At 38.0% G+C, this 27270-nt stretch overlaps 2 protein-coding genes across 3 annotated transcripts; one reads left to right on the top strand and one right to left on the bottom strand.

Moving 5' to 3' along the window:
- Window positions 1-1149: 1149 nt before the first annotated feature.
- On the top strand, window positions 1150-22652 carry LOC104607268 (anthranilate synthase beta subunit 2, chloroplastic-like). 2 transcript variants are annotated; one of them, XM_010272873.3, is made up of 8 exons: window positions 1150-1320; window positions 1442-1608; window positions 2365-2435; window positions 2607-2644; window positions 2724-2834; window positions 3053-3152; window positions 7010-7145; window positions 22441-22652. In XM_010272873.3, the coding sequence occupies exons 1-8, from the start codon at window positions 1191-1193 to the stop codon at window positions 22561-22563; spliced, it is 876 nt and encodes a 291-aa protein (XP_010271175.1). In that variant the 5' UTR covers window positions 1150-1190; the 3' UTR covers window positions 22564-22652. The 2 variants fall into 2 exon arrangements, with proteins under 2 accessions (XP_010271175.1, XP_010271174.1); XM_010272872.3 differs by having other exon boundaries at window positions 1150-1335.
- Window positions 22653-24474: 1822 nt separating this feature from the next.
- Window positions 24475-26834, bottom strand: LOC104607269 (putative xyloglucan endotransglucosylase/hydrolase protein 27). The gene is made up of 5 exons (XM_088886549.1): window positions 26702-26834; window positions 26403-26612; window positions 26156-26256; window positions 25855-26063; window positions 24475-25341 (listed from the first exon to the last, which is right to left on the bottom strand). Exons 2-5 carry the CDS (start codon window positions 26584-26586, stop codon window positions 24825-24827), a joined length of 1011 nt encoding a protein of 336 aa, XP_088742675.1. The 5' UTR covers window positions 26587-26612; window positions 26702-26834; the 3' UTR covers window positions 24475-24824.
- Between the last annotated feature and the right edge of the window lie 436 nt (window positions 26835-27270).

Genomic DNA, 27270 nt, shown 5'->3' with positions numbered 1-27270 from the left:
TTAAACTATTTAATAATTAAAAAGTTCAAGTAATTAATAATTAATACAAATAAAATTTATAAAAATAATTTATTAAAATAAGAATAAAAATGAAAATATGTATGAATTTATAAATTAAAAATAAATTATTAAGAATTAAAATAATAATAAATTATTAAGAATAAAATTTGAACACCGTTGTTGAGAGTTGTAGCGACGGTGGTGGGAAGACAGGGGGAGAGAGAGAGAGAGGGAGAGGGAACCTGAATGCTGCTGTTGAGAGTTGTTGCGACAGTGACGGGAAGACAAAGGGAGAGAGAAAGGGAGAGGGAGAGGGTGAGGGTGAGGGAAATCAAATGCCGTTGCAACTCCTTGCAGTGGCGGTGGTGAGAAGACAGAGGAAGAGAGAGAGAGAGAGAGAGAGAAAGAAAGAGAGAGAGAGAGTGAACACCGCTGCTGAGAGTGCCGCTGCTGAGAGGCCGTGAGAGGGTGAGGGAAATTGAGGATTGGCATTTTTGTCTTTTAATGCGGTCTGAAAAATGTTTGAGGGCATTAAGTCATTGGCCTACCTCTTACAAATTCAGATCTAAAAATGTTTAAGCGCATTAATTTGAGTTAACTGATTGCTATAGTTTAGGTGGTTCTCTTTTAAACATTTGAAAATTAATTAAGGGTAGAATAGTCTTTTCATATATTATCAAATATGCAAACACAAGTTACGGATATAGGAGGCTTAAGTCCTAAGAGAAATAAGAGGGGAGGTAGAGATGACAAATTGATCTGTCCCCGTGGTGCCTCGTCCCACCCTGATCAAGCGGGTTTTTGTGACCACTGATCGGGTTTCAGGGTAGGTTCGGGGAAAACCCAAAACTCTGGGGTAGGGACGGTATTTGTCCACCCCGTTCTGACTATATCGTAAAACATATATAAAATTATCAAATTACACAATATAAAATAATTTTAGGTAAATTTTGAAAAAATAAAAAAATAAATTAATGAGTATACCGGGGCGAGGGGCAAAGTCGGGGATGGGATTAGGATTTTTAGCCCCGCCGGGGTTCGGGGCGGGGAATTTGAATTCGGGTTCGAGTATGGAACAGGCAAAACCCGGCCCTGCCCCGCCCCGCCCAGTTGCGATTCCTACTTTTACCCCTTCAGCGTTCGTAGCGATTCTAGTGAAGTGCGTCAGTAGAATCTCCGAATCTCAAGCCATGGCTTCAGCTGCTGCCTCCGCTGGTACTGCGATTTTCTCTCAATGCATGGGCGCTATTGCTCAAGTGAAGAAGCCTTCACCGTCTTCTACGCACTTAGCATTCGCTCGCTTTCCTGATCGAAGAACTGGTACTCCTCCTGCGAGTAAGATGAATTTTCCTCTATCAACACCTTGTTTTCTCATTGCCTTCTGATGATTTCAATCTCTTTTTGTCTTCTGTCTCTCTTCTCTGCCTCTTGGCTTGTTCAGAAATCCGTTATGGATCTTGCATGTTTCCAAAGGATTCTCTCTTCACCCCAAGGGCAACAGTTCTGTCTGGAGTGGAGAATTCTGGGTTTTCGGTTAGTGTTAAGAAGGCCGACAATCCGATCGTTGTCATCGATAATTACGACAGTTTCACTTACAATCTTTGCCAGGTTTACTTTCCCTTTTCTCCCTCCATTTGATTATTGTTCTGCATGATATATTTTTCCTTGTTTTACTTTCTGTTAATTCGGCTGGTTTCCTGTTCCAAGTTATGGGTTTTCTCGAACATGTTTTTTTGGGCAAATATTATATTTAATTTTTAATTTACTATTATTTCTGCGTTGGTCCTGGTTGTTAATTTTGAAACATTTCATTTGCCAAAAAGAAATGCTTTTATTGCTGGAGTGTTTTTGACAGCATTGGTTCTCTCTTGAGTTGAGTCAATACTTCCTTAGCTACATTTATAGTTCTGTAATCTGCTTTGTTCAAATTCTAGATTTTCTTTTAGGACCAACTATTGTTTTCTCTCTATCATGTTCTCATAGATCACTAAAAAGAACGGAACGGAGAGACAGGATTTATGTAGCCGACCCAATATTGTTGGGACAAGGCTTAGATGATGATGATAATGCCCTCTTTAACTTTGTATCCTTATTGATCAATTCCTTTTTCCTGGTTAAAAATGAGTATCTGGATCCATGCCTTTTGTATAAAGTGTTAATCTGGTCCAACTATTAAGGTGTTAGATTAGATGATTAAATCAAAAGAGAAACTTTTATCCCTTTGATAATTATTCATACTGTGCTTTCTATTATTAAGAAAGTCAAAATTGTTTACCTATGAAGGTTTAGTTCATTGATCATGTGCATCCGTTGAAGAAAAATCGTTAATAATTATTATTTCTCTACACTTTTTTTGTTCTACAGTATATGGGAGAGCTGGGTTGTAACTTTGAGGTCTACCGGAATGATGAGCTCACTGTTGAGGAATTGAAAAGGTAAGGATTTTTCTGTCTAGTTACTAAGATGACCGTGAATATTTCACAAGTATGGTTTTGTATGACCACACGTTATGGCTGTTTGACCTTTTTTCACTGTAAAAAGTGACTGTTATTAGTTTTTTTTTAATCACTTACTTGATATAAAATATTGTTTTTCCATATATGTAGGAAAAATCCAAGAGGAGTACTTATATCTCCTGGGCCAGGTGAGGTATTTTGTTATCATGTGAATGTGATTATTTCATGGTGCAGACTCCTGATTTGTTGAGCATTCTCCTTTAACAGGTGCACCTCAAGATTCAGGTATATCATTACAAACTGTTCTAGAACTTGGACCTGTTATACCTCTGTTTGGTGTTTGTATGGGGTTGCAGTGCATTGGAGAAGCTTTTGGTGGTGAGTATGCCCAGTTGTTATTTTCATGGCTTTCAATCCTTTGCGAACACAAAATAAAAAAAAAAACCATTGCGAACAAATATTGTCTTTCTCTGATTTTGCATCAAATATTTACAAAAACCTATGATGCACTTATTTGTTGATCTTGGAAAAGTCACAAATTTTTATTTATAGAATGAATAATCACGTGCTTTAATTCTACCTTTACTCTTTTACAGGAAAGATTGTTCGCTCTCCTTTTGGTGTTATGCATGGAAAAAGTTCTCTTGTGTATTATGATGAAAAGGGGGAGGATGGATTGTTTTCAGGATTACCAAAGTAGGTCTTCTGTTCACCATTTCTGGTTATGAGCTTTTTCTCATAAAATGGTTGTATTGCTTATGGCTGCACTTCTAGAGTTTGTACAATTTATTATTTTGAGAATTGGATGATACTGCAGGGTACCTTCTTGATCAATTTAATCTTGTTGGTTCTACCTGTTTTTCTATAAAGTTAAGCGTAGAAGGTAAAATGCACAGTTTATTTTGAGAAGGCAGGCTAGATTAGTTTGTCTGGTTTCTATGCTGATTATTCCCTCTCAAGTCGATAGGTGACATCCTTATGACATACCGGTGGTGAAGCCATGCAACTCCATACATGTTTCTTAGAGAATAAATAGATACCCTTTTCTTGTTCTCATAAGGGAATTATCACCAAAAGTCAACACCTTGGATTTGCTTCAAAGAAGAAGGCCACAATGGTGCCTTTCACCCCATGTTTGTAGCCTTTGCTTGGGATGTGGTGAGATGACTACACACTTGTTAATATCTTGTCCCTTTGTGTCTTATATTTGGAATTAGTTCTCTTCTCTCTTTGGCTGTAGGTGGGACCCTCCCCAGTCCCTAGGATGTGGTGGGCCTTTTTGATTCAAGTTTCTTTAGGCAACTGAAGAAGAGGGGTAAAATAATGTGGAGAGCCACAAGGGCAGCTGTCCTCTGGTCAATTTGGGAAGAAAGAAACAACAGGATCTTTAGATGACATATTAAGAGGATGGAGTGTAGTGGCATCTTCTACTTCTTTCAAGGCTAGAACTCAGGATTTATGGACTTCTATTTTCCAAAGGGTAAAGCTGAATTTTGATGGGAGCTCTTTAGGCAACCCGGGACCTTCTGGTATAGGTGGAGTTCTAAGGGATGAAGAGGGCAGACTAGCTATGTTCTCTGTGCCAATAGGAGAGGGAGATTCACCGAGAGCAGAAGTGTTGGCTCTTCAAGGTTTAAGGCTGGCTAAGTAGATGGGTCTTCATCAAATTAAGGGTCTATAGACAGTTCATGTGGGTATTGGGTGGATGCAGTCACCAAGTCTGGGAGTCTGGGTCTGTAGACAGTTCATGAGGGAAATAAATTGGCTAGCAAGGGAGATGCAAAGCAAAGGACTTTTAGAGAGAATTTGTTTTGGGCAGTATTGTAACTCAAGATTGTATCAATGGGGTCAGCACCCATGTACTTGGGTGGTTGACAGTTTATTTGTGTTTAAATTTAACTTCAACGAAAGCAACTGTTTCCTACAAAAAAGGGAATTTCTATCACCTCATTCACATGCTCATTTTCTATCATGGGAGTAAGTTTCCTTGAAAGAAGAAATCCCTAAAATTTCATGCAGTTGGCTCATTCTCATGCTCACCAAGGATTTTTCAGGCACATTCAAAAGTGTTTCACGGTGGGATATCTATCAAATGAAGGGATTAGTTGAGTTGTGACATCAAAATTCTAGTGATAACAGGAGATATTAGTTTAGGCTAGGAGCCTTTCTTTACCAATAGAAAAAATGCTAGGAGCTTTGCTCTTATTTGGGGTGAAAGCTTAACTTACTGCTATTAATAATGAATTTATTGTCCATGGACATGTGTCAAATGTTGTTATTGTTGTTGCTATAGTTTTTTTTTTTAGTTTTTTTGGTATTGCTGTTGTTATAGTTGAGTTGCTCTCTTTTTTCACTTTGAGCATTTCTAAATTTAAGGGCTGCAAAATTTTAGTCAAGTCATAAACTGTGATGTCGTAAACCAACTGTTTCTTTATTGTATGATGTTGGTTCTTATCACATCTTTTCTATTTTCACCCTTGAAATTTGAATCTCCGTCTTCTTATTCACCATATAACATCTCTAGTTTATTGTTGATCTGCATATATTAACTATATTCTCATAATGTTTGTAGTCTAGTTCAAGGTATTAAAAGGCTAAAGACAGAGGCAAGGTGGTTAGGTCTCAGAGACGAGAAACATAAGCCTCAAAAATTTCAATATATATGTATGGTTGCATGTATGTATGCATTTATTTACTATTTCCGTTTGGTTCGCCATCAGGAACGGAATTGGAATTGGAATCAGAATTGAAATCGCCTATTCTCAATGCCTTTTTGGTTTAGACAGGAACCAGAATTGGATTCCAATAATTGTTGTTTGGTTCATTTGGAGTTGGAATCAGAATCAATTGAAGATTTTCAATTTTATATTAGTTTTTTACTAATACTTTATCATTATTATTATTACTTTAATAATATTTTATTATTTAATTATTAGTGTTTTATTATTATAAAGTTTATAGTTAATTAATATTGTACTTAATTATTGTTATTATTTAATAATTAATATTTTTGTTTTTATTCTTAATTTATTAATAACTTATTATTTTATTATTAATTTATTAATATCTATTATTTTGCTAATATTTTATTAATATTAGGGTTTAGGAGGGTTTTGTTGAGAGTTCTTTACTTCTTGACAGACTTTGGAATGGGAATCCCATTCCCAAGGGGGGAGCTTGGAATGGCCATTCCCCCATAGAGGGGAATCCCATTTCAACCAAACAAACAGTTGGAATTGGAATGGGCCATTCCGATTTCGATTCCAAGCACCTATTCCAGGGAACCAAACAGACCCTATAATTTTATATATTTTTTAGTATAGTTTCTTTTTTAATAGCCAATTTATACATTTCCTTTTTATAGCATGTATATTTATTTTTATTTAATATGAACCCTATGGGTTTGAAATTTTATTCTGATTTTTTTTTAGAAAGTTAAAGTATAATGCATCCTTTTTCTGAAGAAAAGGTAAATTTTATTCTGTATTTTGTTTTCATTTATAATCTTTTCTATCTAAATGAAATAATCTATTTACTTAATTTACATGCATTTTAGTTTATTCATCAAATTAAATTTATTTATAATTTATTTTTTTGCATTTTTAGATAAAATTTATTTCTTAATTTTATTTTTTCTTTTTTTTTTATATTTATAACATTATCTATTTAAATGAAATAATCTGTTTATTTAATCTTCATATGTATATATATGTATATTCTAGTTTATTTTTTAATATAAGCTATAAACTGATTTATAAATATCTTCAAAAAATATTCTTCACTATATAACATTTCTTTTTTAGTGTAGAATGTCTTGTAAATGAGATTGGGAATTTTCTTTAATTTTTATTTTATTAGTAATTTTATTTATTTAAATTATTAATTTTAATTTTTAGATTGGGGAGTCCCACTACCATGTGTTATTGGTGCTGTTCTCATGTATAGTAGATTGAGATGTGGAGCACCATATTAGGACTCTTTTATTTGGTAAATAAGAGAGAAACAAAGGGATATTTGTGGTTTAAGAAAGATATTAGAAAGGATTCTTGAGCGATAGTTTGATTTTACTGCTAAGTAAATAATAAAGTTACTTTAAATTTTGGAAACCATCATATATATTTATTTGGTAGGTTGGTTAGATGAGGCATGTGCCTAACCAATTTGAGGTAAGGCATCGAGGCACAGACTTCACGGTATATAAGGTGGTTGAATTTAGTCAATTTGGCTCCACAGCACGCCAATGCCTTTTAAAACCATGGTCTAGTTATGTAGGCTTTCGTGTCTGATTTCTTCACCCGTTTCATTTTTAATTTGATGAATTATTTAGAAGTTTTTTTAGGCTTATATAATTAATTCTTGTGAAATATTTCATATATGATTGGTTGAGTACGTTATCTTAGTAATGTTAACCGGTTTTTCTCTGTAAACATTTTCAAAAAATAAAAAAAAACTATATGTGCTTTCTTTTAGACTAAACTGGCTGTCATTATGGATGGTTATTTTTTTTTTCTTGATAGATAATATGAGTGATCATTTGTGTAATGATGTTGCAGCCCTTTTACAGCTGGTAGATATCATAGCCTTGTTATTGAAAATGAAAGTTTTCCTAGTGATGAACTTGAAGTTACAGCATGGACAGAGGATGGGTTGATAATGGCTGCCCGTCATAAAAAATATAAGCGTCTCCAGGTAAGATACTGCTTTTTTCTTTTCTATTTGCAGTGTGGTTCTGTTTCAGTAACATTTTAGCCTGGGAAGCTATATATAAAACTCATAACTCGTTACATGTTGCTCATGGTCTCATGTTTCACCAGTCAGTACCTAGTCAATAGTTATTATTTGTTGTTTTACTAATTATTTCATACTGTAACAATTGCTTGTTTTTTTATCATGAATCTTTTGATATTGAAGTTGGAGCAGTTGGTCAGGGCTTGTGCAATTAGTTCTTTAAGGTTTCCAAAGATGTATTGTGCCAGATATGCATTCTAGTAATGAAATGAACTCCTGAGTGAATTATTAGTTCTAACATATTATAGAGTTGAATGTGTATTGTTGGTGTACAAATGGGAGAAGGAACAGTGGATATTGTTGATTATATGGTTTGTAATTAAGCTTGGGGTGGATTCGGGTGCATTAACTACTTCTAGAGTAGCTATCTTCACTTCGGGATGTTTTTGGTAATAGTTCACTTCAGGATTTTACATTACATCTTTTGCCATCTGCTATGCCAGCCCATGTTAAACCACCACTTGAAAATGGGTCCAAATTCCATGCTGTGATGTTGATATTTAAATTTTATTTATACTCCATATTTGACATCTTCTCCATGCCATGTCCTTGCCATATCTCAGTAAAAATAGTTTATCATTGATGCAATATCCATATGTATGATCTGTGCTACCAGTGGCCACTGCCATATGATTTCTATTGTGTGGGTAGCAGCAACATGTAGGACTGTAAATGTCAAATGTCAAATGTCAAATCAAAATCTTTTTTTTTTTTTTTTGTATAATAATAATGGAGAACAAGGATAGAATGACCAAGGAGCCAGCATCTAGGGCTCTAGGCTTCTGTAGGAGTTGGTGTCTAGAGGGTCTATTTGAAGGAGTCTATGCCTTCAAGAATGTTTGGACCTTGCAACAAACAAAAGAAGCAGAATTTCTCATAAAATTTATTAATGAAGTGAGATCCTTACATATTACAAGAGAATATTGACTTCTTTCAGATGTTTATCCCCCTAACCATGAGTATAGCATTCCTTGTATCTTCCTTGCCGCCATCTCTTCCCCTTCACTTATTTTCAAAAATATGCAAGTTCCTCTCACTCCATATAGCCCAGAAAATGGCCAAAGGAACCACTTCTCGTACTGTTTACTTACCTTAGCTAAAAAAAAAAGGAGAATATTGACATCTAAAACTAAAAAGAAACAAAAATATATTGTAGGACCTTTTGAAGATCTCTAATTATTTCCTAAGATCTCCTAACTTGACAGCAAATAAAATCTCTAGATAAAAAAGGCCATTATCCAACGATGGTCCAAGCAAATAAAATCTCTCTATAATGACCAAAACTCAGTTAGAAAGCAAATCTCTACAATGACCAAAACTCAGAAAGTAAATCTATAGAATACTTTTGTAGGTTTTCATATTAAATTTAAAGAGTTATTTGTGAGGCCTATGGGGACCATTGCTGTTCTTGGTGGTTGGATAGGTAGCTAATGCCCAATGTATTTGGCTCATTTTGTATTGAGCCTATTGAAACTTGATAGTTGGCCCATCATGAGACCCATGAAAGGCCTATAGGATCTACACAAACTTAGACAAAAATGTTATTGTTTCTTCCCTTTTTCATCCCTAGGTTCTGCAAAATTCTCCATCAGTCGAAAGAAAGTCCACCCTCAAATTTTAAAATGGAGAACACTGAAAATCAACTGCGATTTTTTTGAATGGTAACATTTGCAGGATTATCTGTGAATGGATGAAATTGAATATGATTAACATCTGATTTTGTACTCTGAACTACTGAGATGTGCTTTAGCAAATCATGTTGAATTGTTTTTGCATTTGACAATTGAGGCTTTACTTTATCTATAACAACTGGTTTGGTGCTGTATCCCATGCTCAGAAATATATAATTAAGGCATTGAATGCATATATCTTCCACATTATCGAAATGAAAAATTTTCAAGGGTTGCTCAGACTATGCACCTACTATTTTGTGAAGGTTTCTAAAGATATTATAAACTTCATCCTTGGTTGAAGTGGGGAAGAAACTTCAACCTTAAATTTCATCAAATAAACCCAAATACATCAAGTATAATCATCAACAAATGTGATAAAAGTGCGATATCCAAACAAGTAGGGGTTTATTCAAGCTGAGCTGAGCCAAATATTTGGTTATTCAAGCTCGGCCCGAAAGAAAAATGTGAGGCTCAGGTTCTAGATCAAGCTTGAGTCAAGCTATAAACACAAGCTCAAATTCAGCTCGACTCAAAAGCTGATATGTTTGACCTCGACTCAGCTCGAGCTTGACAGTGAGCCAAGCTTCATATAAAATAAAAAATTAAACATGTAAAGAACTATATCCACATGTAAAAATTAAAAACATTATATATAATATAAGCTCAATTAGGTTCACAAGCTTCACGAATTGAGCTTCATTGGGCTTGAACTCGGCTTGAAGCTCAGGTTTAGATCGAACAGGAATCGAGCTTTTCACAAGCCAAGCTTTAATAGCTTGAAAAGCTCGGTTTTTGTCTCCACCCCTACAAACAAGTAAGCAAAGATAGAGCCTCAAGCATTAGAATAAACAATTACAAATAGAATTGAACTATTATTATTATTTAATGGATATGCCGATATGGGATTTGAGAATGTTTAGTAGACTTACAGATTTCACACTGAAAAATCAAAGGACCACACTCAAACAAAATAGGAAACAATTGCTTTAAATATGAAAAAGACACATGACCAAGTCTAAAATCCCAACATATTAGTTGATCTTTATTACTACTAGAAACAAGGTTCAAAGATACCCGAATACGACAGAAGGGGTGTATCAGTATTTTGTACCACACACATCCAGTTTTTGTAGTTTTTTTTTTCCCAAAAATAGGGAGGAGGTAGGTTTAAACCTTGACCAAGTCTAAAATCCCAACATATTAGTTGGTCTTTATTACTACTAGAAACAAGGTTCAAAGATACCCCAATAAGACAGAAGGGGTGTATCAGTATTTTGTACCACATACATCCCAGTTTATTTAGTTTTTCTTTTCCAAAAATAGGGAGGAGGTAGGTTTAACCTTGTTTAACATTTAAAACAGTTATTTTTGGGATTAGCCTTAAAATAGGCACCACAGGTGATATACAATACGATCTGTCAGATACATGGTGTATCAGTTCAAAATTTTGAACCTTGACTAGAAGAGATGCTAAGTTTACTAGGCTGATGAACTGTTGTAGATCTAGCTGAAGTCTCCAAGAGATACAAGCTTTCAGTTTCACAACCACCCTTAGTTACCTTCTTCAAGTACAGGTCCTAAAGAACATAATGTCAAGGAAAAAAATAATGCTACAATTCAATGGTTTGGTAATACTACTAATATATAACAAGATAGTACTCACTAGTCAGATACGGAAACATGCCAATACAATGCATAGAGAAATTCTGATGACAAGAATCACACCCTTTTTAGCAATAAAAGAGGGCAATCCATCAGCTACCCAAGTTTTACCAGAACACATGGAGCAACTAGAAAAATCGAAGAAATATCCATTAGTATTTAAGGCACTGGAATCAAGGATCCATGATGGTGTAGAAGCAGATAAATGTATGCCTTGTAAAAGCTTCACATTTGAGGCTATGCTCCATATGCCTCTGGGTTATTTATTTTTTTATCAATAACACATTTCATTAATTAATCATAGAAATAATTACAAAGGGGAAGATAAACTTTCTTATCTTCCAGCTGAGGCTTGAGCCCCCAAGAAAGGAAAAAAAGAATTACACCTGAGCCCAAAGCATAGACTCCCTCTCCACCCCTTGTTTAGCTAATCCATCAGCAAAAGAGTTAGCTGATCTTTTCACCCAACTGATCTTGACTTCCATCTCTTGAACCAGCCACCTAAATTTCCTCCTCTCATTGCTGTAGTTCCATAACCCACTGTTGTCTTTATTCAGCCACCTTACCACCACCTCTGAGTCCCCTTCAATTATAAGTTTTCTTATATTCATCTTCTTAGCTCTCTGGACTCCTTCCATAACTGCATAGATCTCGGCTTTGACAGAGTCATCCACTCCAATTGTGCCTGAGAACAGGGCTGAAACAATCCAATTCTCATCCCTAAACACCCCCCAATCCCCGAGTGTCTAGGATTCCCTTTACTACTCCCATCAAAGTTTAGTTTTAAGAAACCAACTGGTGGAGAGGTCCAAGACACACTCATTACTGTTTTGGTCTGAGAGCAACTAGCAATCTCACCCCACTTCCTCAACATGTCATCCACTGTGTAATCTGTGAATAGCTCTGAGGATTTCAGCCATTGTACAATCCTTATATGGATCATTTCTCCCAGTTCTTAAGCACCTCTCTCTACTTCAGAGAAGATCCTGGAGTTTCTTTCTTCCCATAAAGACCAGCATACCACAGCCCTCAAGCATCTCCACATGGTCTTACCCCTTTTCATACGCCACCTAAAGAAAGGGGGAAAAAGACTTTACAAGTTTGATGGAGGGTTCCAAATACACCCAAAGAGGGAGAAAGCCCACTCCCAAATAGACTTTGCAAACTGGCATGACACTAATAGGTGAAAACCAGTCTCCCCATCAGCTTTACAGAGATGAGAGAACACACCTGTGAGGGGATAAACATGTCTTGGGTCTCTTCTTTTGGAGCAGATCACCAATGTTGATTCTTTCCAGAAAAGCTTCTCAGCAAAAACTACCAACCCTAGGAGGAATTGGTCTGCACCAAACCTCTTTAACGGGGAAGGGGAGGGCTACAGGGCTGGTGGACTGGTTAAGACTTTGAAGAAAGAGGCACAAGAGAATGAGCTAGTGGGGGTGGGGGTCCAAATTCTAGTGTCCAACTTAGAAGGGTCTAAAAAAACACTATCAAGAAGTCCAAGGAGATTCAAAATACTGTCAAGGTCTGAGTCTCTCACAGCCCTCCTCAAACCCAAATTCCACCCAAACCCAGAATTGGAAGAGGAAGGGGTAATGAAAGAAGAAACTGGCTCATTTTTCAAATCAGATAGGGCATACAAAGAAGGAAATTGGTCCTTTAGAGGGGCATTCCCCGCCCAGGTTTGTCCCTAGAATTTTATGAAGTTAACTGAATTCAAATCATACTTGATAAGAGGGGAGAAGATTGGTAACAGATCATGAATGGCTTTCCAAGGTGACGTGCTTGTAGTCCTAGCTCGGATTCCAGCATCCTATCCATTTTGCTCCAGCCCATGGATGCTTACCACTACTTCAGCTCGTAATTTCTCCTTCTCTAGTGGGAACCTCCATAACCATTTCCCCAAAAGGGCCAAATTCCTTTTCCTAATATTCCCAAGCCCCAATCCACCTTGGTTTTTGCTCCTAGTTACCACCTCCCAGCTCACCCTATGGTCCCTCTTCTCCTCTCCCGGCTCCCAAAGAAAGTCTCTCATCATCTTCTCCAATCTGTTAGATACCTTTGTTGGGATTTTGAACACCGATAGGAAATAAATGGGTAAGTTGGCTAGAGTATCCCTAATCGGTGTAATCCTCCCTCCAAGGGAAAGGTAATTATTTTTCCAATGGACAAGTCTCTTTTCAAATCTTTCCACCACCAGATTCCAGAAACTCTCTTTCTTTGGGTTATCACCCAATGGCAACCCTAAATAATTCAAAGGCCATCTTGAAACTTGCCTCTGGGTTATTTAGGAGCCTGAGGGTTTTTTACTAATACCAAATTTTTTAGACAAGTTAACTGAAATTTCATTGGAGAAAGTCATGTACATGAGATGTACAAAAGGGAAAACAGAGGAAACACACTTCACTTACAAGGGTAATTTACTGTCACTATATAGATTTTCCCTGTTAACCCTGGAGTTATGCAAGACTATCTGCTATTGTATTCAATTCTCTAGGGATTCAAACAAAGTTTACATCGATGGGACCCATCAAATCTCTAGCCTCATTCAGGTAATGTGCCAGCTTCCAAGGACTGCCATCCTTTCCCCTAACCATTTGATTGCATTAGAAGAATCGCCTTCAATGGTTATGATCATAAAACCCAAGCCTCTAGCAATTAGAATCTTAGCAAGAACCGCCAGCACCTCAGCTTTTGTAGAGTTAGCAATCCTAATAGAGCTGCTGTAAGCTCAACAGATATTACCATCTCTCCCCCTGATCGCTCCTCCAATACCATCATGACCAGGATTCCTTAGTGCACTGCCATCAAAATTTAATTTTACTACCTCCTGCTGAACAGGACCCTGGGCAGGGGATGGTCAAGGATCTAGGGGAGTACAAGAAATGGATAACATTTTTCTACAGGTCACTTTCAGAGAATCCTTCAAACACCTCAGAGTTTACAGCTCACATGTTGCAAAGGTGGGTTATGTGGGAAATCAGGGCTTCAACTGCTCTGACATTGTTATAAAATATACAACTGTTTATCTCTTCCCAAACACCCCACATAAAGCATGAACTACTGCTGCCCAATAAATTTTTTGTTAAATTACAGATAGGTACCCTGTACTTTGGGGGTAGTGACAGATAGGTACTTGAACTTTCAATTGCAACACGAGTACCCTGAACTTTCAAAAATAGACACTTGGGTCCATCCATTAATATTCCATCAGTTAAACATTACATAATGCCAAAAATACCCTTTTCATGTATTTCTGAGATCATTCTCAAGTAACCGAATGTCTCTCCATGATGACATTCTCACATGGACAACAAATAACAGATACAAATTTTCCGATGATGGCATTCCCTGGTGTCTATTTTTGAGATTTCAGGGTACTCAAGCATTGCAATTGAAAGTTCAGGGTACCTATCTGTCACTACCCCCAAAGTACAGGGTACCTATCTGATTTACCCTAAATTTGTCCTCTCTTGCTGAAACCTCCACCCTGCCACTGCTGGAGAAAATCTAAGGCAAACTCTGGAGCTGTCCAATTAACTCTGATGAGATTTAAGAAATGGTTCCAAATTTTCCTTGTTTCCTGACAATGGATCAGGAGGTGATCTGCAGATTTTTATTCCCGAGGCAAAAGATGCAAGAATGGGGGAGATAAAAAGCCTACCGCAAATTTTCTTTTGAATGATATCATATGTGTTTATTCTCTTTAGACAAGCTTCCCAAACAAAGAGGCAGGCTCTAGGTAGAATGTGGGAATACCATATCTTCTTTGGGGGAGTTTTTTTAGGAATACCTTACACTGAATACGTTGTGAGGTTTATGCCTCTTAAAAATCCGAAAACACTGGTATTTTGAACAATATTTTTTTAGGATATAAATACTTAAAAAATGCTCCTAACAAAGTGTAATATAATGGGGGAAAGATGGAATTCAGGATTGGAAGCTGAAACAAGGGAAAACACCTTTTTTTTTGTTCTGAAATATGTTGGATACTTTTCGGCTTTCTTTTTACCTGGTGAACATGCAATTTTGCAAGAAAAATTCAGTAATTAAGCAGGAAGGAAAAAATATAATTTCAGTAACAGAAATAGAAAAATTGAAAAATTTTTAAAAAGTTAAAACATATATCTGGATAAAGATATAAGTTGTTCAAATTAATTTTGGGCAAAATTGTTCAGAATAAATCATGTAATTAATACTATCAGTATTGGCAGACTATACCTATTTAAAAGCAAATGGAATCGTGCCAATAGCCTAGAACTCTGATATTGGAATCAGATTCCAAAGCATTTGAGGTTCCTTAGTTTACTTCATGAATTAAGAGGTGTGGCCTTTTGAATCATGTGCCTATAAATTCGACATAGATTCCAAGATAAGTGTTCTCTTGTGCTGGTGTCTATCTGTTAAAGCCCTAATTAATGTTGAGTTTTGACATTTTCCTTTGTTATACGGGTGAAGCTGAAGAATTTATATCTATGTTGGGAAACACTGGTCTTAATTAATGATGGTTTGGGTTTTCCTAATGCTTGTCTCTCACAATGTTGCTTTTAGCTTTAGTGATTAAATTGAACTATTACCTTGTTAAGTTGTATAATCATGGGGAAAGTTCGATCTTCAAGATATGCAAATCCCAGAACTTTGTTAGCTCTTGAAAGGAAAAGACATGCTAGAGTGAGTTTATAGCATTGGAGAACTTGATAGGAATAAATTTCAGTGTAACTGTTGCCTTTTTATCTCTAGTAGCTGGGATTCTCAGTAGCTATTGTATTGCTTGAATTTCTCAGTAACCATTCAACATAATCTGCAAAGCAACCAGGTTTTCTGAATTTCCTAAGCCTGGAGCAGCTTCCTTCCATAAATTGGGTTTGACAGTTTCTAGCAGTTGGTTCTTTTCATAGATTGTAGCATTAACAGTTGTATCGGTAAAAACTGTTCTTACAGTAGAGTTTGGACTATCAATTTATCTGTCTCTTTTACCTGTTCTTCTCTCTTTAGGGCGTTGCCTTCTTCCCCCTCTTCCCTATCACCCTTTCCTGTGAGTGTTGTTTGGTGTGGTCTGGTGCGTCCTACAGTTAGGTGCCTTTTTCTGAGAAGCCATACACATGAAGATCAACACTTATGAGAATTTCCGAAGAAGGCCTTTATCTCTTACCTGATATGTGTTTTTGTCGCATGTCTATTAAAGGGAGTCCATGTGTCAAGATATTAGATGATGGGATAAGATTTGAAGGTGGTTAGTGGGTAAGTAAAATCGGGTGAGTAGAAGTAGGACAAATTAAGTGGGACACGTTGTTAGTGACGTGTAGGGATTAATTTGACTTTTTGTAATTGTATGTGAAACATGTCTATAGTGCTTGTGTTAGTACATGGCTGAGTTTAGTGTTTAATGCCTTATTTGTGGGGGGTTAGTTAGTTCAGAGAGTCATGGTAATTTGAAAGTTAATTGGAGTCTATGTATATTCTTGTAAGTATCGTTTTGAGGATATGAATTAAAGAATTTTACCTAAAACCATTTGGTTTCTATTGGAGGTCTCTCGTCTCCCTCAAAGTAGACGAAATTTACGTTACGTCCTATTCGGGATCATAACATTTGGTATCAGAACCGGCAATGGATTCCGGTTTTGAACACTGATTAGTTCAACTGCAACGAAAGGTTTGATCATTGGTAGCCGACCAAGAGCAGATGATGGAACGACTTACACAAATGTTCGAATCTTTCATGGCTCGTTTCGATCGACTAGAAGCCACTTACAATGATTAGAAAGAGCATGCCATCGAAGATGTTGACAGTGAGGAACACACAATGAAGGATAAAGCTGCAATCATCACCTATTCTAGTTCTGTCCTTGAAGTTTCGACAACCAATTCTGGGCCTTCTGGCAACCTAGATGAAGATCGGTCCATGCCATTGTCAAAGCTAGTCAAGCAGTACAGTGTGGTCCTTCGGTTGCATCATCCATTATTCATCCACTTCCTGCAATGAGTTCTTCCATGAATGTTAATATTATGAACCCTCAATGCACCAGGTGGCTCACTGAGTACGTTGGGAAAAAGACAATTACGAGGAAGTTGATCGGAGAAGGAATCCAAGAAAATCCGATGGCCCATGTCCCTCCTTGGACCCTCTTTGGTGATACTTCACGAGGGGTGAAGTTCCCTCACACACTGGAGTAGCTACGAGTGCCACCCCGACAACGTCCAAAGACGTCTGTTGCTTGAGTTGTATGACCGGTCACCACTCTGTCAAAACTGGAATTCTTCCTTCCAGAAGATTGGGCTGATATCCATGTCCCCACCATCGAACTTGGCACCCAGGTTGCTTAACATCTCATCACTCAAACTTTTGGATTCCCACTTGGCACCCCTGTCGCTTAACATCTCATCACTCAGACTTTTGGATTCCTACTCTGTCAATGATGTGGTCACATCTATGAACCAGTTACAAATTGGTAAGATCTCCACAACTCCATTGAAATCCCAGTATAAAACTTATGAAGATTCATCCATTGCAAATAGTTTGTTCATGAGGTTCTATCTCAGTCTCTGCCTCTCGTGACTTTCTAATTATTAGCGATGAAAACAAGAACACATCAGGGATGCCTGAGACGGTGAATGGAATAAAATTGCTTCACTATCTCTTGTCACATGAAAAGACTCCAAGGGAAGTATACAGTGGTGACAATTATCCATTCCAAGCAATTGCAGACCCGTTTGGGTTATACAGGGAATTGAGAATCATAAACTCAAGTCCATATATGGCTTATTTACAGCTTAGAGGTTGTATCTTGGTTGTTTCAAGTCCTGAGGTTTTTACTTGTGTGAAGTATGGGTCAAGAATTGCATCCATAGGTATGGAAGAAAATCTAGGGAGGCAGATGCTACCATTGATGTCACTAGAAAACAGAGATAAAGGTTCAGCTTTTATGGTTACTGTTAATGCCCATTCTGTGGAGATTACTAGAGTATCAGGAACTGAAGGGACAAAGATAATTGCTACCTTTTCATCTCCTAATTCTAATCCAGAGGATTTCAAGAAGTTAGGTCATATGCTTCACCTTAAGTACAGAAATGGATTTTTGAGAAGGGGTGGCTATACTGAGGCTTCTGTATATTTGGTTACTTTCATTGGCTTGTGGTCAGTCCTTGTTATTTCATCAGCCATCATTGATGTGGATGATGATTCACTGGCGTCCATGATAAAGGGGTGTAAGGACATGGATCAAAATACAGCTCTTCATCCAAGCAGGAAAATGTACCATGGGGAAGCTGCAATGAAGGTAAATAACAACAAATTAGTTTTTTATGCAAAGCAAGCCAAATGGATGACTTGTGGAGAGAATCCAAAGCCACCTGTTCTCTCTGTGGATGGACTAGATATGCTACCACCACATGGAATCACCATTAGGACCCACACTGCTGCTCTTGTAGATGCATCATGGGCTATCCTACGCTGCTTGAAAGCACCAACTAAGAATCTTACCTTGGTAAAATATATCTTTTGGGAATTTGCAACATCCAACAGTTGTGATTGTTCTATGGACCAAAGAGTGTTGATCTGCCATCTACTTTCAGAGATTGAAGGACTTCATCTGAGGAACAAATAAGGGTCACTAACGAAAGCTTTGACCTTGAGGACAAGGTCAATCTTAAGGGGTTGGGAATGTCACATGTCTATTAAGGGGAGTCCACGTGTCAAGATATTAGATAATGGGATAAGATTTGAAGGTGGTTAGTGGGTAAGTAAAATCGGGTGAGTAGAAGTAGGACAAATTAAGTGGGACACATTGTTAGTGACGTGTAGGGATTAATTTGATTTTTTGTAATTGTATGTGAAACATGTCTATGGTGCTTGTGTTAGTACATGGCTGAGTTTAGTGTTTAATGCCTTATTTGTAGGGGGGGTTAGTTAGTTCAGAAAGTCATGGTAATTTGAGAGTTAATTGGAGTCTATATATATTCTTGTAAGTATCGTTTTGAGGATATGAATTAAAGAATTTTACCTAAAACCATTTGGTTTTTATCGGAGGTCTCTAGTCTCCCTTGAAGAAGACGAAATTTATGTTACATCCTATTCGGGATCATGACAGTTTTCTTTTTACAGCAAGTTGTGAGACCATGCACCACCTGCTATCTTCCCGTTCACTCACTTCAAGCATTTCGGAGTATTTATTTCTTTATTTGGTTATAGGTGAAATGCTCTTGGGGACATCAAAACCGTTTTCAGCTCTTCTTTTCTCTCTCTATCTAAGATGAGGGGCAAGTTGCTATAAGATGCAGTAGAGCATCCATCCTTTGGTGTGTGTGGTAAGAAAGGAATGCCAAAATATTCAGAGAGAAAACACAAACATAATAAGTTATTATAGAAAACATTTCTGTTAGGGTTGCGGATCAGTTAGAGCTGAGCTTCTAGCGGCAGTACAAGGCATTCAGGTTGTGGATCAGTTAGGAGTTCAAAATTTGATTATTGAAGGAGACTCCAAAGTTGTTGGGGGTTGGCTAAAAAATCCAGATTCAGTGATCTGGTGCTACAGGGGTATTATGAGGAAAGCTAAATGGTTATCAAGGAACATGAATGTTATTTTTCAGTGGGTGGGTAGAACAGCTAACACCATAGCGGATGGGTTAGCTAAACAAGGGGTATCAAGGGAAGAGTTATTCTGGGCAGCTTTGTAAATTTTTTGTTACTAGTCTGCGGTAGTACATTGTTGCTATTGTGGAGAGGTGCCAGCTCGTGCCCCTCCTTTGGGAAGGCTGTATTGTAATATCTTATTGAATAAAATTCAATCTTTTATCAAAAAAAAAAAAAAATCTGTTAATGTGGCTCATTGGGTTATTGGATGCTTTCTCCCCTTACACTATTTTTTGTTTTTGGGTAAAAGATTTGAACATACCTTGTGTTTTTAAAATAGACTTAAAATATACCTTTTGGCTATAAAATGACGTTTTTACCCTAAATCATACTCTAAATTTTCAAAAAGAACCAAAAAGACCCAGATACTGTTCATCATTTCCTATTCTCCCAAACATCACCATTCAAATATAGAGATCTCAGCTGGCTCATCTTCCCCATTCTCTCCCTCCATCTTTATTATCTCCCCCTCTTTTTTCTCTCTTCGTCTTCGTCTTCTTCTCTTCCCTCTTCTTGCTTATCTTCCCTATTTCTCTCCCCCTCTCTTTTTTCTGCTGTTATGCTCAAGCACCAGTCCCCCTATTTTAACCTCTCTACTACGTTATCCATCCACAGGCCCCCTATTTTAATCTGAAAACTGTTGCAATTGCACTTGCAGAAAGTCGGAAACAGAGTAAGAAATATTGTTTTGGAACAGTCAATATTTCAAATGGTAAAATAGGATTTTAGAATATTAAACGGGTTCATGAAAGGGGAGAAGAAATGAGGGTATGTTTAAGTTCAATGGGACAGCCCACAAGGTATATTTAGGTCTATTTACAAAACTCAGGGTATGTTTAAGTCAATTTATGAAAATTCAGGGTATGTTTAAGTCTTTTACCCTTTGTTTATTTTCCGAAGTTGAATATTAGACTGGGTGTATTTAATAAAGCCTACATACAAGGCCAAGAAAAGCAGTATTTAATAAAACCATAAGAACACTAACCAAACAATTTCATGTGGTCTCTCTTTAAGCCAACAAGACAGGTGGGTGGCAGATAAGCAGCATCCAGACAATGATTTTTAATCAAAGGGGAGTGTATCAGCCAAATTGACATATTTTCAATGATAATAACAACCTTCCCATGCCTTAAAATTTTCTATGACCCATTTTTCTCCTCCAGCAAACTCTCTAAAAAACCTGGAACTATGTAAGAAGAAAAGAATCGTCATTCAAGATGATAATAACAAAATGAAATGAAGAAATGATTTGTAGAGTCCACAAAAATAAAGAAATTTCTGTGCTTCTGTTTTTTTTTTTTTTTTTTGGGCACAATTAGTTCTGCTTCCCTATCTACCATCATTACCATCATTTGCTCCTTGCAAAGACCTGTCCTTTGTCAACTTTAAGCTGAGACTATTGAACTGTTCTCTGGAATACTGCCTGATGCTTTCCTCCAATCTGTACTGGCCTTCATCATTGTGGCAAACTCCTAACTAATGTGCCCATCTTGTTTGTGTCAATGTCATGGGTAATGGCATTAATGACTTCCTCATTGTTGGAGCCCTCTTCATCAGCCAATGCTTCCCATAGTTCTTCAGTTCAAAGAAAGGCTTTCCGCAAGTTTTCATCATTGCCCAACTCTCTTAGGTGAACTGAAACTACAACAAACTCCCCATAGTCCAAAGCTCCATCCCCATCTATGTCAGCAGCTTCCATTAGAAATCTGAAGGTGAGGTTCACTGATATGCTGGACAAGCTTTTGCATATCAGCTCTCAGTTACTCAAGGTTGATCTTGCCATTGTTACCAGTGTCCATCATTTGGAATGCCTCGTTTGTACCAGCCACTCCTTCCACAGATAAAAACTCTGCAATCATCGTCAAAGCGTTTTTCTTGAGCTTGTTCATTACAAAGAATTGCTTTAAGCCTTGCTCTCGTGGTTTCACACCCAAAGATACATTTGGAACCTTGTTTACACTTATCATGATATCATCAATAATTGGTACATGGTTGTATATCCTCTCTCCTAGGAGATTATTGACCATATTGTGGTTTCCTTCTCTCAATCTGATTAAGATGAATTTCGATGGGTGCAGCCTTGGTTGGTAATCCAGGTGAGTCAGGAGTGGGTGGACTCATTAGAAACTATGGAGGACATATCTTGGCAGTGTTTTCTGGCCCTATTGAGGATGGTCAATGGTGATTCCATAAATGTAGAACTTTTGGCAGTTCAACAAGGATTTGAGGTTGGCTAAGGTCCTAAACTTTAGAACTTGCTTGTAGGCTGGATTATAAATGATAGTGGGGAATCGTGGTATTATAGACATGAACTATAACGAAATTTTGAATGTTACTAATAAAAACCATTAAAATACAGGTGTATCACGTTTAAGTCCCCCCTCCCCCTAGGCAAAGGGAGATAAAGAACTAAAGAAGGGTTTGGTGCCTCCTTGCCTATATGGCTGCAGCACTCTTTCCTCACTCAGGCTTCCTTGAAAGGGTGGAAATTCCCTGTTGTAGATTAGAATAAGGTTGAACTTTTCTATCCCATGCTTTGACATGGTAGTGATTCGTGAGTGGTCTCTAGGGATTTGTTTTTGCACCTGGGCATGTGGGACCAAAGAAAGTAGTCAGGCAGTCTGGACAAATCAATCAATCTTGGAAGTTTTTACAGAATTTAACAGGACCAACTGGATGAAAGGACATAAACATCCGAACTATAGTGGACCAGGTCTCATAAATATACTTGTTTGAAATCAAAATGCAGGGCCAGTGCTGATCACATGTGACCTATGAAGGGGTGGAATGTTCATGTCAATGATACATCTTTTGATGGCTTTATTCCCCCCTTCATTGATACCAAGCTAGATTTTTGGACATGTGGTTCTAGACCACAGCCCAGAATAAAAAAGGTTTGTGGAACAGAAATGGTTTTCCTGCATCTGGTTCTCTCATATTAGTCTAAATCCTAGTAACATATCTATGCACATTCACGTGGATTAAGCTTCGTTTATTGTCATTCTTTTTCACTTACTAGTCTTTTGGATGCTGTTAATCAGCTTCCTGCTTTATTCTGAAAGCTTTGCTTTTACCCCTTTCCTTACCACCTTGTTGATAAATTCATATTACATTGTCGTTTTGTCCCGAATTGACTAGTATTTGTGATAAATGCAGGGGGTCCAATTTGTTGATAAGTTCATCTTACTTTGTTGTTTTCACCTGAGTTGACTAGTATTTGTGATAATTGCAGGGGGTCCAATTCCATCCTGAAAGCATTATAACTAAAGAAGGAAAAACCATTGTCCGCAATTTCATCAAAATGATCGAGAGAATGGAGGCCAAATTGGACAATGAGGCGTATAAAACTTTTTAACAGGTCTAAAATATTCTGTAGAAGCAACAAGAAATTGTTGTAAACATTATCTTTCTTGAAAGAAATAAGATTAATTTTTTACCCAGTAATCTGTTCTTATGCTCCATTCTTTGCTATTTTTCTTTCAATTTTTTCAAGCAGTGAAATTGATTGCCGTTATCATCTCCTCTGAAAACTTGTGGAAATTAACCCCACACAAATGTGCTAGTATACCAGAGCTTGAAGGAATTGTCTGATACTGCAGACCATGACCCATTTTGTTATGACCCCAGGGACCACCTCTTGAATCATGTCAAGATGGTATTCAAATGAACAAATCCTGGGTCCAGCTCCAGCAGATACCCCCGAGCCCTTGTAACCTTAGGTAGAGTGACTGGTGTAGAGAACTGAGATAGTCACTGGTGTTAGGCCTCACTTGACTGAGGATACTCTAGTCCTAGGCCATGATACTTGTTTTGAACAACGAACTGGTTTTCTAGTGCAAAGAAAGAAACTGCTCTTTTTTTCCAGTATGACACCCATAGGAGCTAGCCAGAAGGCCAAAGAAATGAATCGAGTCCATCCAGTTAGAAATGTGGATGTCATAAAACTCCTATTGCCCAGTTTTCTTGTGTTCGGGTTTTGCATTATCAGAATTTCTGCCCCCCGACTCCAATCTTTAAGATCAGGAATTTAGCACCCTAGCATGTTCAGGACCCAGGACCCTAACCCTAAACACTCTGGGGATGGGGCAACGGCTACAAGCCTACAATGGTTTATTTGTCCGTGTTTGAGTTGGCTTTTACTCATTCAGACAAGTTGGCCTGTTTTTTCAGGCAATATCTGGCCTTTTTCTTCAGACAGTCTCTGTGATGAGGGCCCCTGTTGCTGGTCTTGATGTCTCAGCGGACCGGTTGGGATTTAATAAAAATACGGCCATAAAAGAACATGCATGCAGGCAGAAACGTGAAGAAAAAGTAAGTCCTGAAGCTAACACTATGCAGCTGTAGTGTATAGTCAGGGTTGTCCTCCAAAGCAATCAAGCCTTTGGATGGGAATCGTATCTATAAAGCTTTAACCTAATCCTACATAACAAATGGGTGGAACGTGGAAATAACCCAGACAAAATAACAGGATGAGTGAAAGCACCTGGGTTGTTGTGTTAGTGCTCGAAAATGCAAAACCCACATCCATAAGAATCCTCCTGTTCTGCCATTCCACTATATCTGAAGCCGCATCCTGCCTTGAGCTTTCAAATCACACTTGTGGAATCTTGACCAAATACAAAAGCAACCGACGTTTGATTTTAATTTCCTTACTTTATTGCACTGTTAGACAAAGGGCCCACTGATGAGATAGAGCTGTCTTTCATAGTTTGTACAAACTGCAAAATTCTAGTATGTGGGTGGGACCCCCAAACGATGTCCTCGTTCACAAGGGTGTGTATTAACTGGCTTTTTCCTTCTCCTTTTCCTCCCCATGAATGAAAGGAATTGAGAGAGAAATCTTAAAAACCAAAACAGAACAAAAACAAAGACAAATCAAAACAAAACAGAAACCATTAAACCTAACCTCCACCCCCAAGTACTTCCAAGAGATTCCCAACTGCCACCCACTAGCAAAAACAACTCTTGGAAACCATCCTTTCCCTCTCATTAACGACAAGTTCACATCACAGGATTTCTTATTTTTCTTCTCTTCAATAGCTCCAGTGATTGGCATTTGGCAACCCCATCAAATCCATACATACCCCCCACTACAATCCAAGGGCCTAGGTCCCTCCACCTATGCCCTACTCATTTGTAAGTCCCAAGCTCCAAACCCTTACTTGATATTGTCCCTCCCATAGTTCCAAAAATGCCCTTGTGGCCCCACCCCATTTCCTCAAAACACAAAACAAAGCAAAGAACAGCAACATCAATGGCCAAGAAAGAAAATAAATGCCCACCTTCATAGTTCATATATTTATTTATTATTTAAGTAGCTGGTGGGGTGGGAAGTACAAAAATCATCCACCATAAACAGGGGGGGTAAGGAAGGAAGACAACAGAAATCAAAATTCAAAACTATCAGAATAGAAAATCGCTGGAGACTAGCTATGAATATATATATACCAACATAAAAGAAAAGAAAGAAAAGTCCATTGACCTACCCACCACCCTCAATTCTCAAATAAATCTTCCACTCTCTCTATTCACAAAAGAACACAGACCCAACCAAATGGAATTGACAAAAGAGCCCAAATCGAATCACATCAATTACATTACACCCTCTCCTCCCACTCATATTGTGATGCCCTCATCCCCGTTCATCCGGCTCCGATGATGCCGCTTCCCACGGTGGCGCCGCCCTCCGCCGAACGTCACCGGGTCGAACCCTCTAAGCCTCTCGGCTTCCCGTGAATCAATCACGCACTCCGACGGCGGAATTGAGTACCGCAGGCGGTCGTAACAGTACGAATATGTCATGTACTTCTTCCTGAAGTTCACCATTTCGACTCGCTGCTTCGACGTGATTCCGGCCACCGGCAACGGCCCGGCGAAGAGGGCATCGAGAACAGCCTGGTCGCACTTCGGGGACTGCTCAATTGGGTCGACTGCGCAGCCGTGGAGGACTAAATCGGAGAATTCGGCAATGTAGGGGGCATACTTGTAATTTACTTTGTACCTGCCCCCGTTTGTAGCCCAGTTGGACCCATCCCATATTGTTGCATACAGAGACATCGGTTTGGAGGGAAAATCTCCACCCATTTCTTTAGTCCTCTGTATCTCTCTAATTGGAGTTTCGTCAACGTAAAATCTGCAGAATTCAACAAAAAAATGGTTGGATTAGCCGAGAAATTAAGCAAAAACAGCAATCTTTTCAAGTTGTAGAAAAATTAAGCAAAAAGAAGCAAATAAAGAAGCTCCTTTTGCGGCCAAGCCTAATACAGAAAAAACAAAGAGATGAACAGAGTAAGAAAAGAATTTTTTTTAGACAGATTATCGAGTCTTTTGAGAGAAAAGTTTGAAACTTGAATATGATCAATTATGAATAGAACAGGGGATGAGCAAAAATGGAGGAGCAAAAGTGAAGCTCTCTGTGAAGATTTCCAGAAAAAGTATCTTTCTTCTTATGCTAACAAGCACATCACGTCATCAAAGAGCCAAAGCCAAAGGAATCGACTCCATGCGAGAGAGATTAAAGAAGATACGGAAAGAACGGGTATAAGCCATTCGATTAGGATTAAAAAGCTGCAATGGCAGTAGTGATTATTTAAAAATAGAAAAATCTAAGAGAATCCGCAAGTGGGTGAGGTGGTTTGATCTTTACATGATGTGATTCTCAGTCCAGAGAATGCTGTACTGATGGAAGTCTTCGGAAGGGTCGAACCAGAAACTGTATCTCTCTTCCCTCCCGACGGTCGTGCTTCCATTGCCGTATATATTCGTTTGAATCCTCCATTCCTTCCCTCGAATATTCCCCAGGAACTCAAAATCTATCTCATCGTGGTTCCTCTCGAATATATCCCCATTCGACATCTGCAGAAGACCAGATTATTAAAAGAAAATGAAAAAAAAAAGGAGTTCTGGGTTTGATTGATTTTCTTAGATTTTCTGATCGAAGCACTCACATAGAAGGCTACAACCACTCCGGCGGTGTAATCAGCCGGAAGCTTGATCGAAGCGCTGAAGAACCCATGCAGGTAAAGGTCCTGGGATACAAATCCAGCACCTGGGTATTCCAAAGAAAAAAAAAAAGAACTCTGTCAAAACCCCCCAAAAGAGCTCCACAAAAGAGAAAACAAAGAAAAGAAAAGCAAACCAAGCAAAGAAGAAAAGTGAAAGAACGATAGAAAACAGAGCAAGAAAGCGAAGTACCTGTTCTTTCGTCAAGAGAGAGATGAACCGTTTTACCATCTCTAAGGAGCATCAGATTGTCTTCCCCGAATAGCTGAGAATAACCTTCATCGAACGACAGGACCGGCAGATTCTTTGGAGTAGCAGAAGCAAGAACCAAAGCAGAGAAAACCATCAACCAACCCAGAAAATAAGAACCCATCATCGTTTTCCTTCCTTCTCTTTCTTTCCCTTCAAAAAAAAAAAAAAAAACGAATCCTTGTGTATATATTTTCACAAACTCTGTATCTCTCTCTCTCTCTATGTATTTATAATTATACAGTGTTTTTTCTCCTCCTTTCTTCTGGAAGAGGAGCTCGAATCTCTACATAAATGGCGATGGAGGAAGCCGAAAAGGCAGAGAGACAAAGAAAGAAAGAAAAGAAGCAGCAAGAGAGAGACAGGAAGAAAGAGAGACACGGGAAGGTCATTTTATTGGGTTGGAGCCTTTGAAGAGAGAGAGAGAGAGATTAGCACTTCATTTATGGACAAATTTAAACTGATTAAATTAATTATCTCTTAATTATCTATTGCTAATCACTGCATTAGCGTTAACTAACCTCTTTGTTTCTTACTCATTTTCAATAAATAATTTATATTTAATTAATATTTAGAAAGAAGAGGGGCAGCTTCGTTGCATTTCTGATAAGGCAACCGCCCAAGGCGCCGGCCCATTTTGGTTTAGTGCTTAACCTTATCTTAAGCCCATCCTTTCTTACGAAAATTACGAAATTACCTCCTGCAAACAACGCTTAATTAAACTGCATTAACGAACTTCCAGAACAAGGAGTGGCATTTTCGTGAGTAACATGGAGGAGCTAGGACATTAAATGGACGACGCGCACGCGGC

Source organism: Nelumbo nucifera, chromosome 4 (assembly GCF_055504915.1).
Source record: "Nelumbo nucifera cultivar China Antique chromosome 4, China Antique-T2T, whole genome shotgun sequence".
Taxonomy (NCBI): Eukaryota; Viridiplantae; Streptophyta; class Magnoliopsida; order Proteales; family Nelumbonaceae; genus Nelumbo; species Nelumbo nucifera.
Note: the sequence above shows the minus strand (reverse complement) of the source record. Positions and strands in the feature narration are given on the sequence as shown.

Excerpts from the sequence above, each read along its gene's own strand:
- LOC104607268 (XM_010272872.3), top strand. The coding sequence starts at position 1,191 with ATGGCTTCAGCTGCTGCCTCCGCTGGTACTGCGATTTTCTCTCAATGC. Across the intron at positions 1,336-1,441 it reads AACTGGTACTCCTCCTGCGA|AAATCCGTTATGGATCTTGC; the intron begins GTAAGATGAATT and ends TGGCTTGTTCAG. Across the intron at positions 2,645-2,723 it reads ACTTATATCTCCTGGGCCAG|GTGCACCTCAAGATTCAGGT; the intron begins GTGAGGTATTTT and ends CTCCTTTAACAG.
- LOC104607269 (XM_088886549.1), bottom strand. The coding sequence starts at position 26,586 with ATGATGGGTTCTTATTTTCTGGGTTGGTTGATGGTTTTCTCTGCTTTG. Across the intron at positions 26,064-26,155 it reads GAGTGGTTGTAGCCTTCTAT|ATGTCGAATGGGGATATATT; the intron begins GTGAGTGCTTCG and ends GGTCTTCTGCAG. Across the intron at positions 25,342-25,854 it reads TGGACTGAGAATCACATCAT|ATTTTACGTTGACGAAACTC; the intron begins GTAAAGATCAAA and ends TGAATTCTGCAG.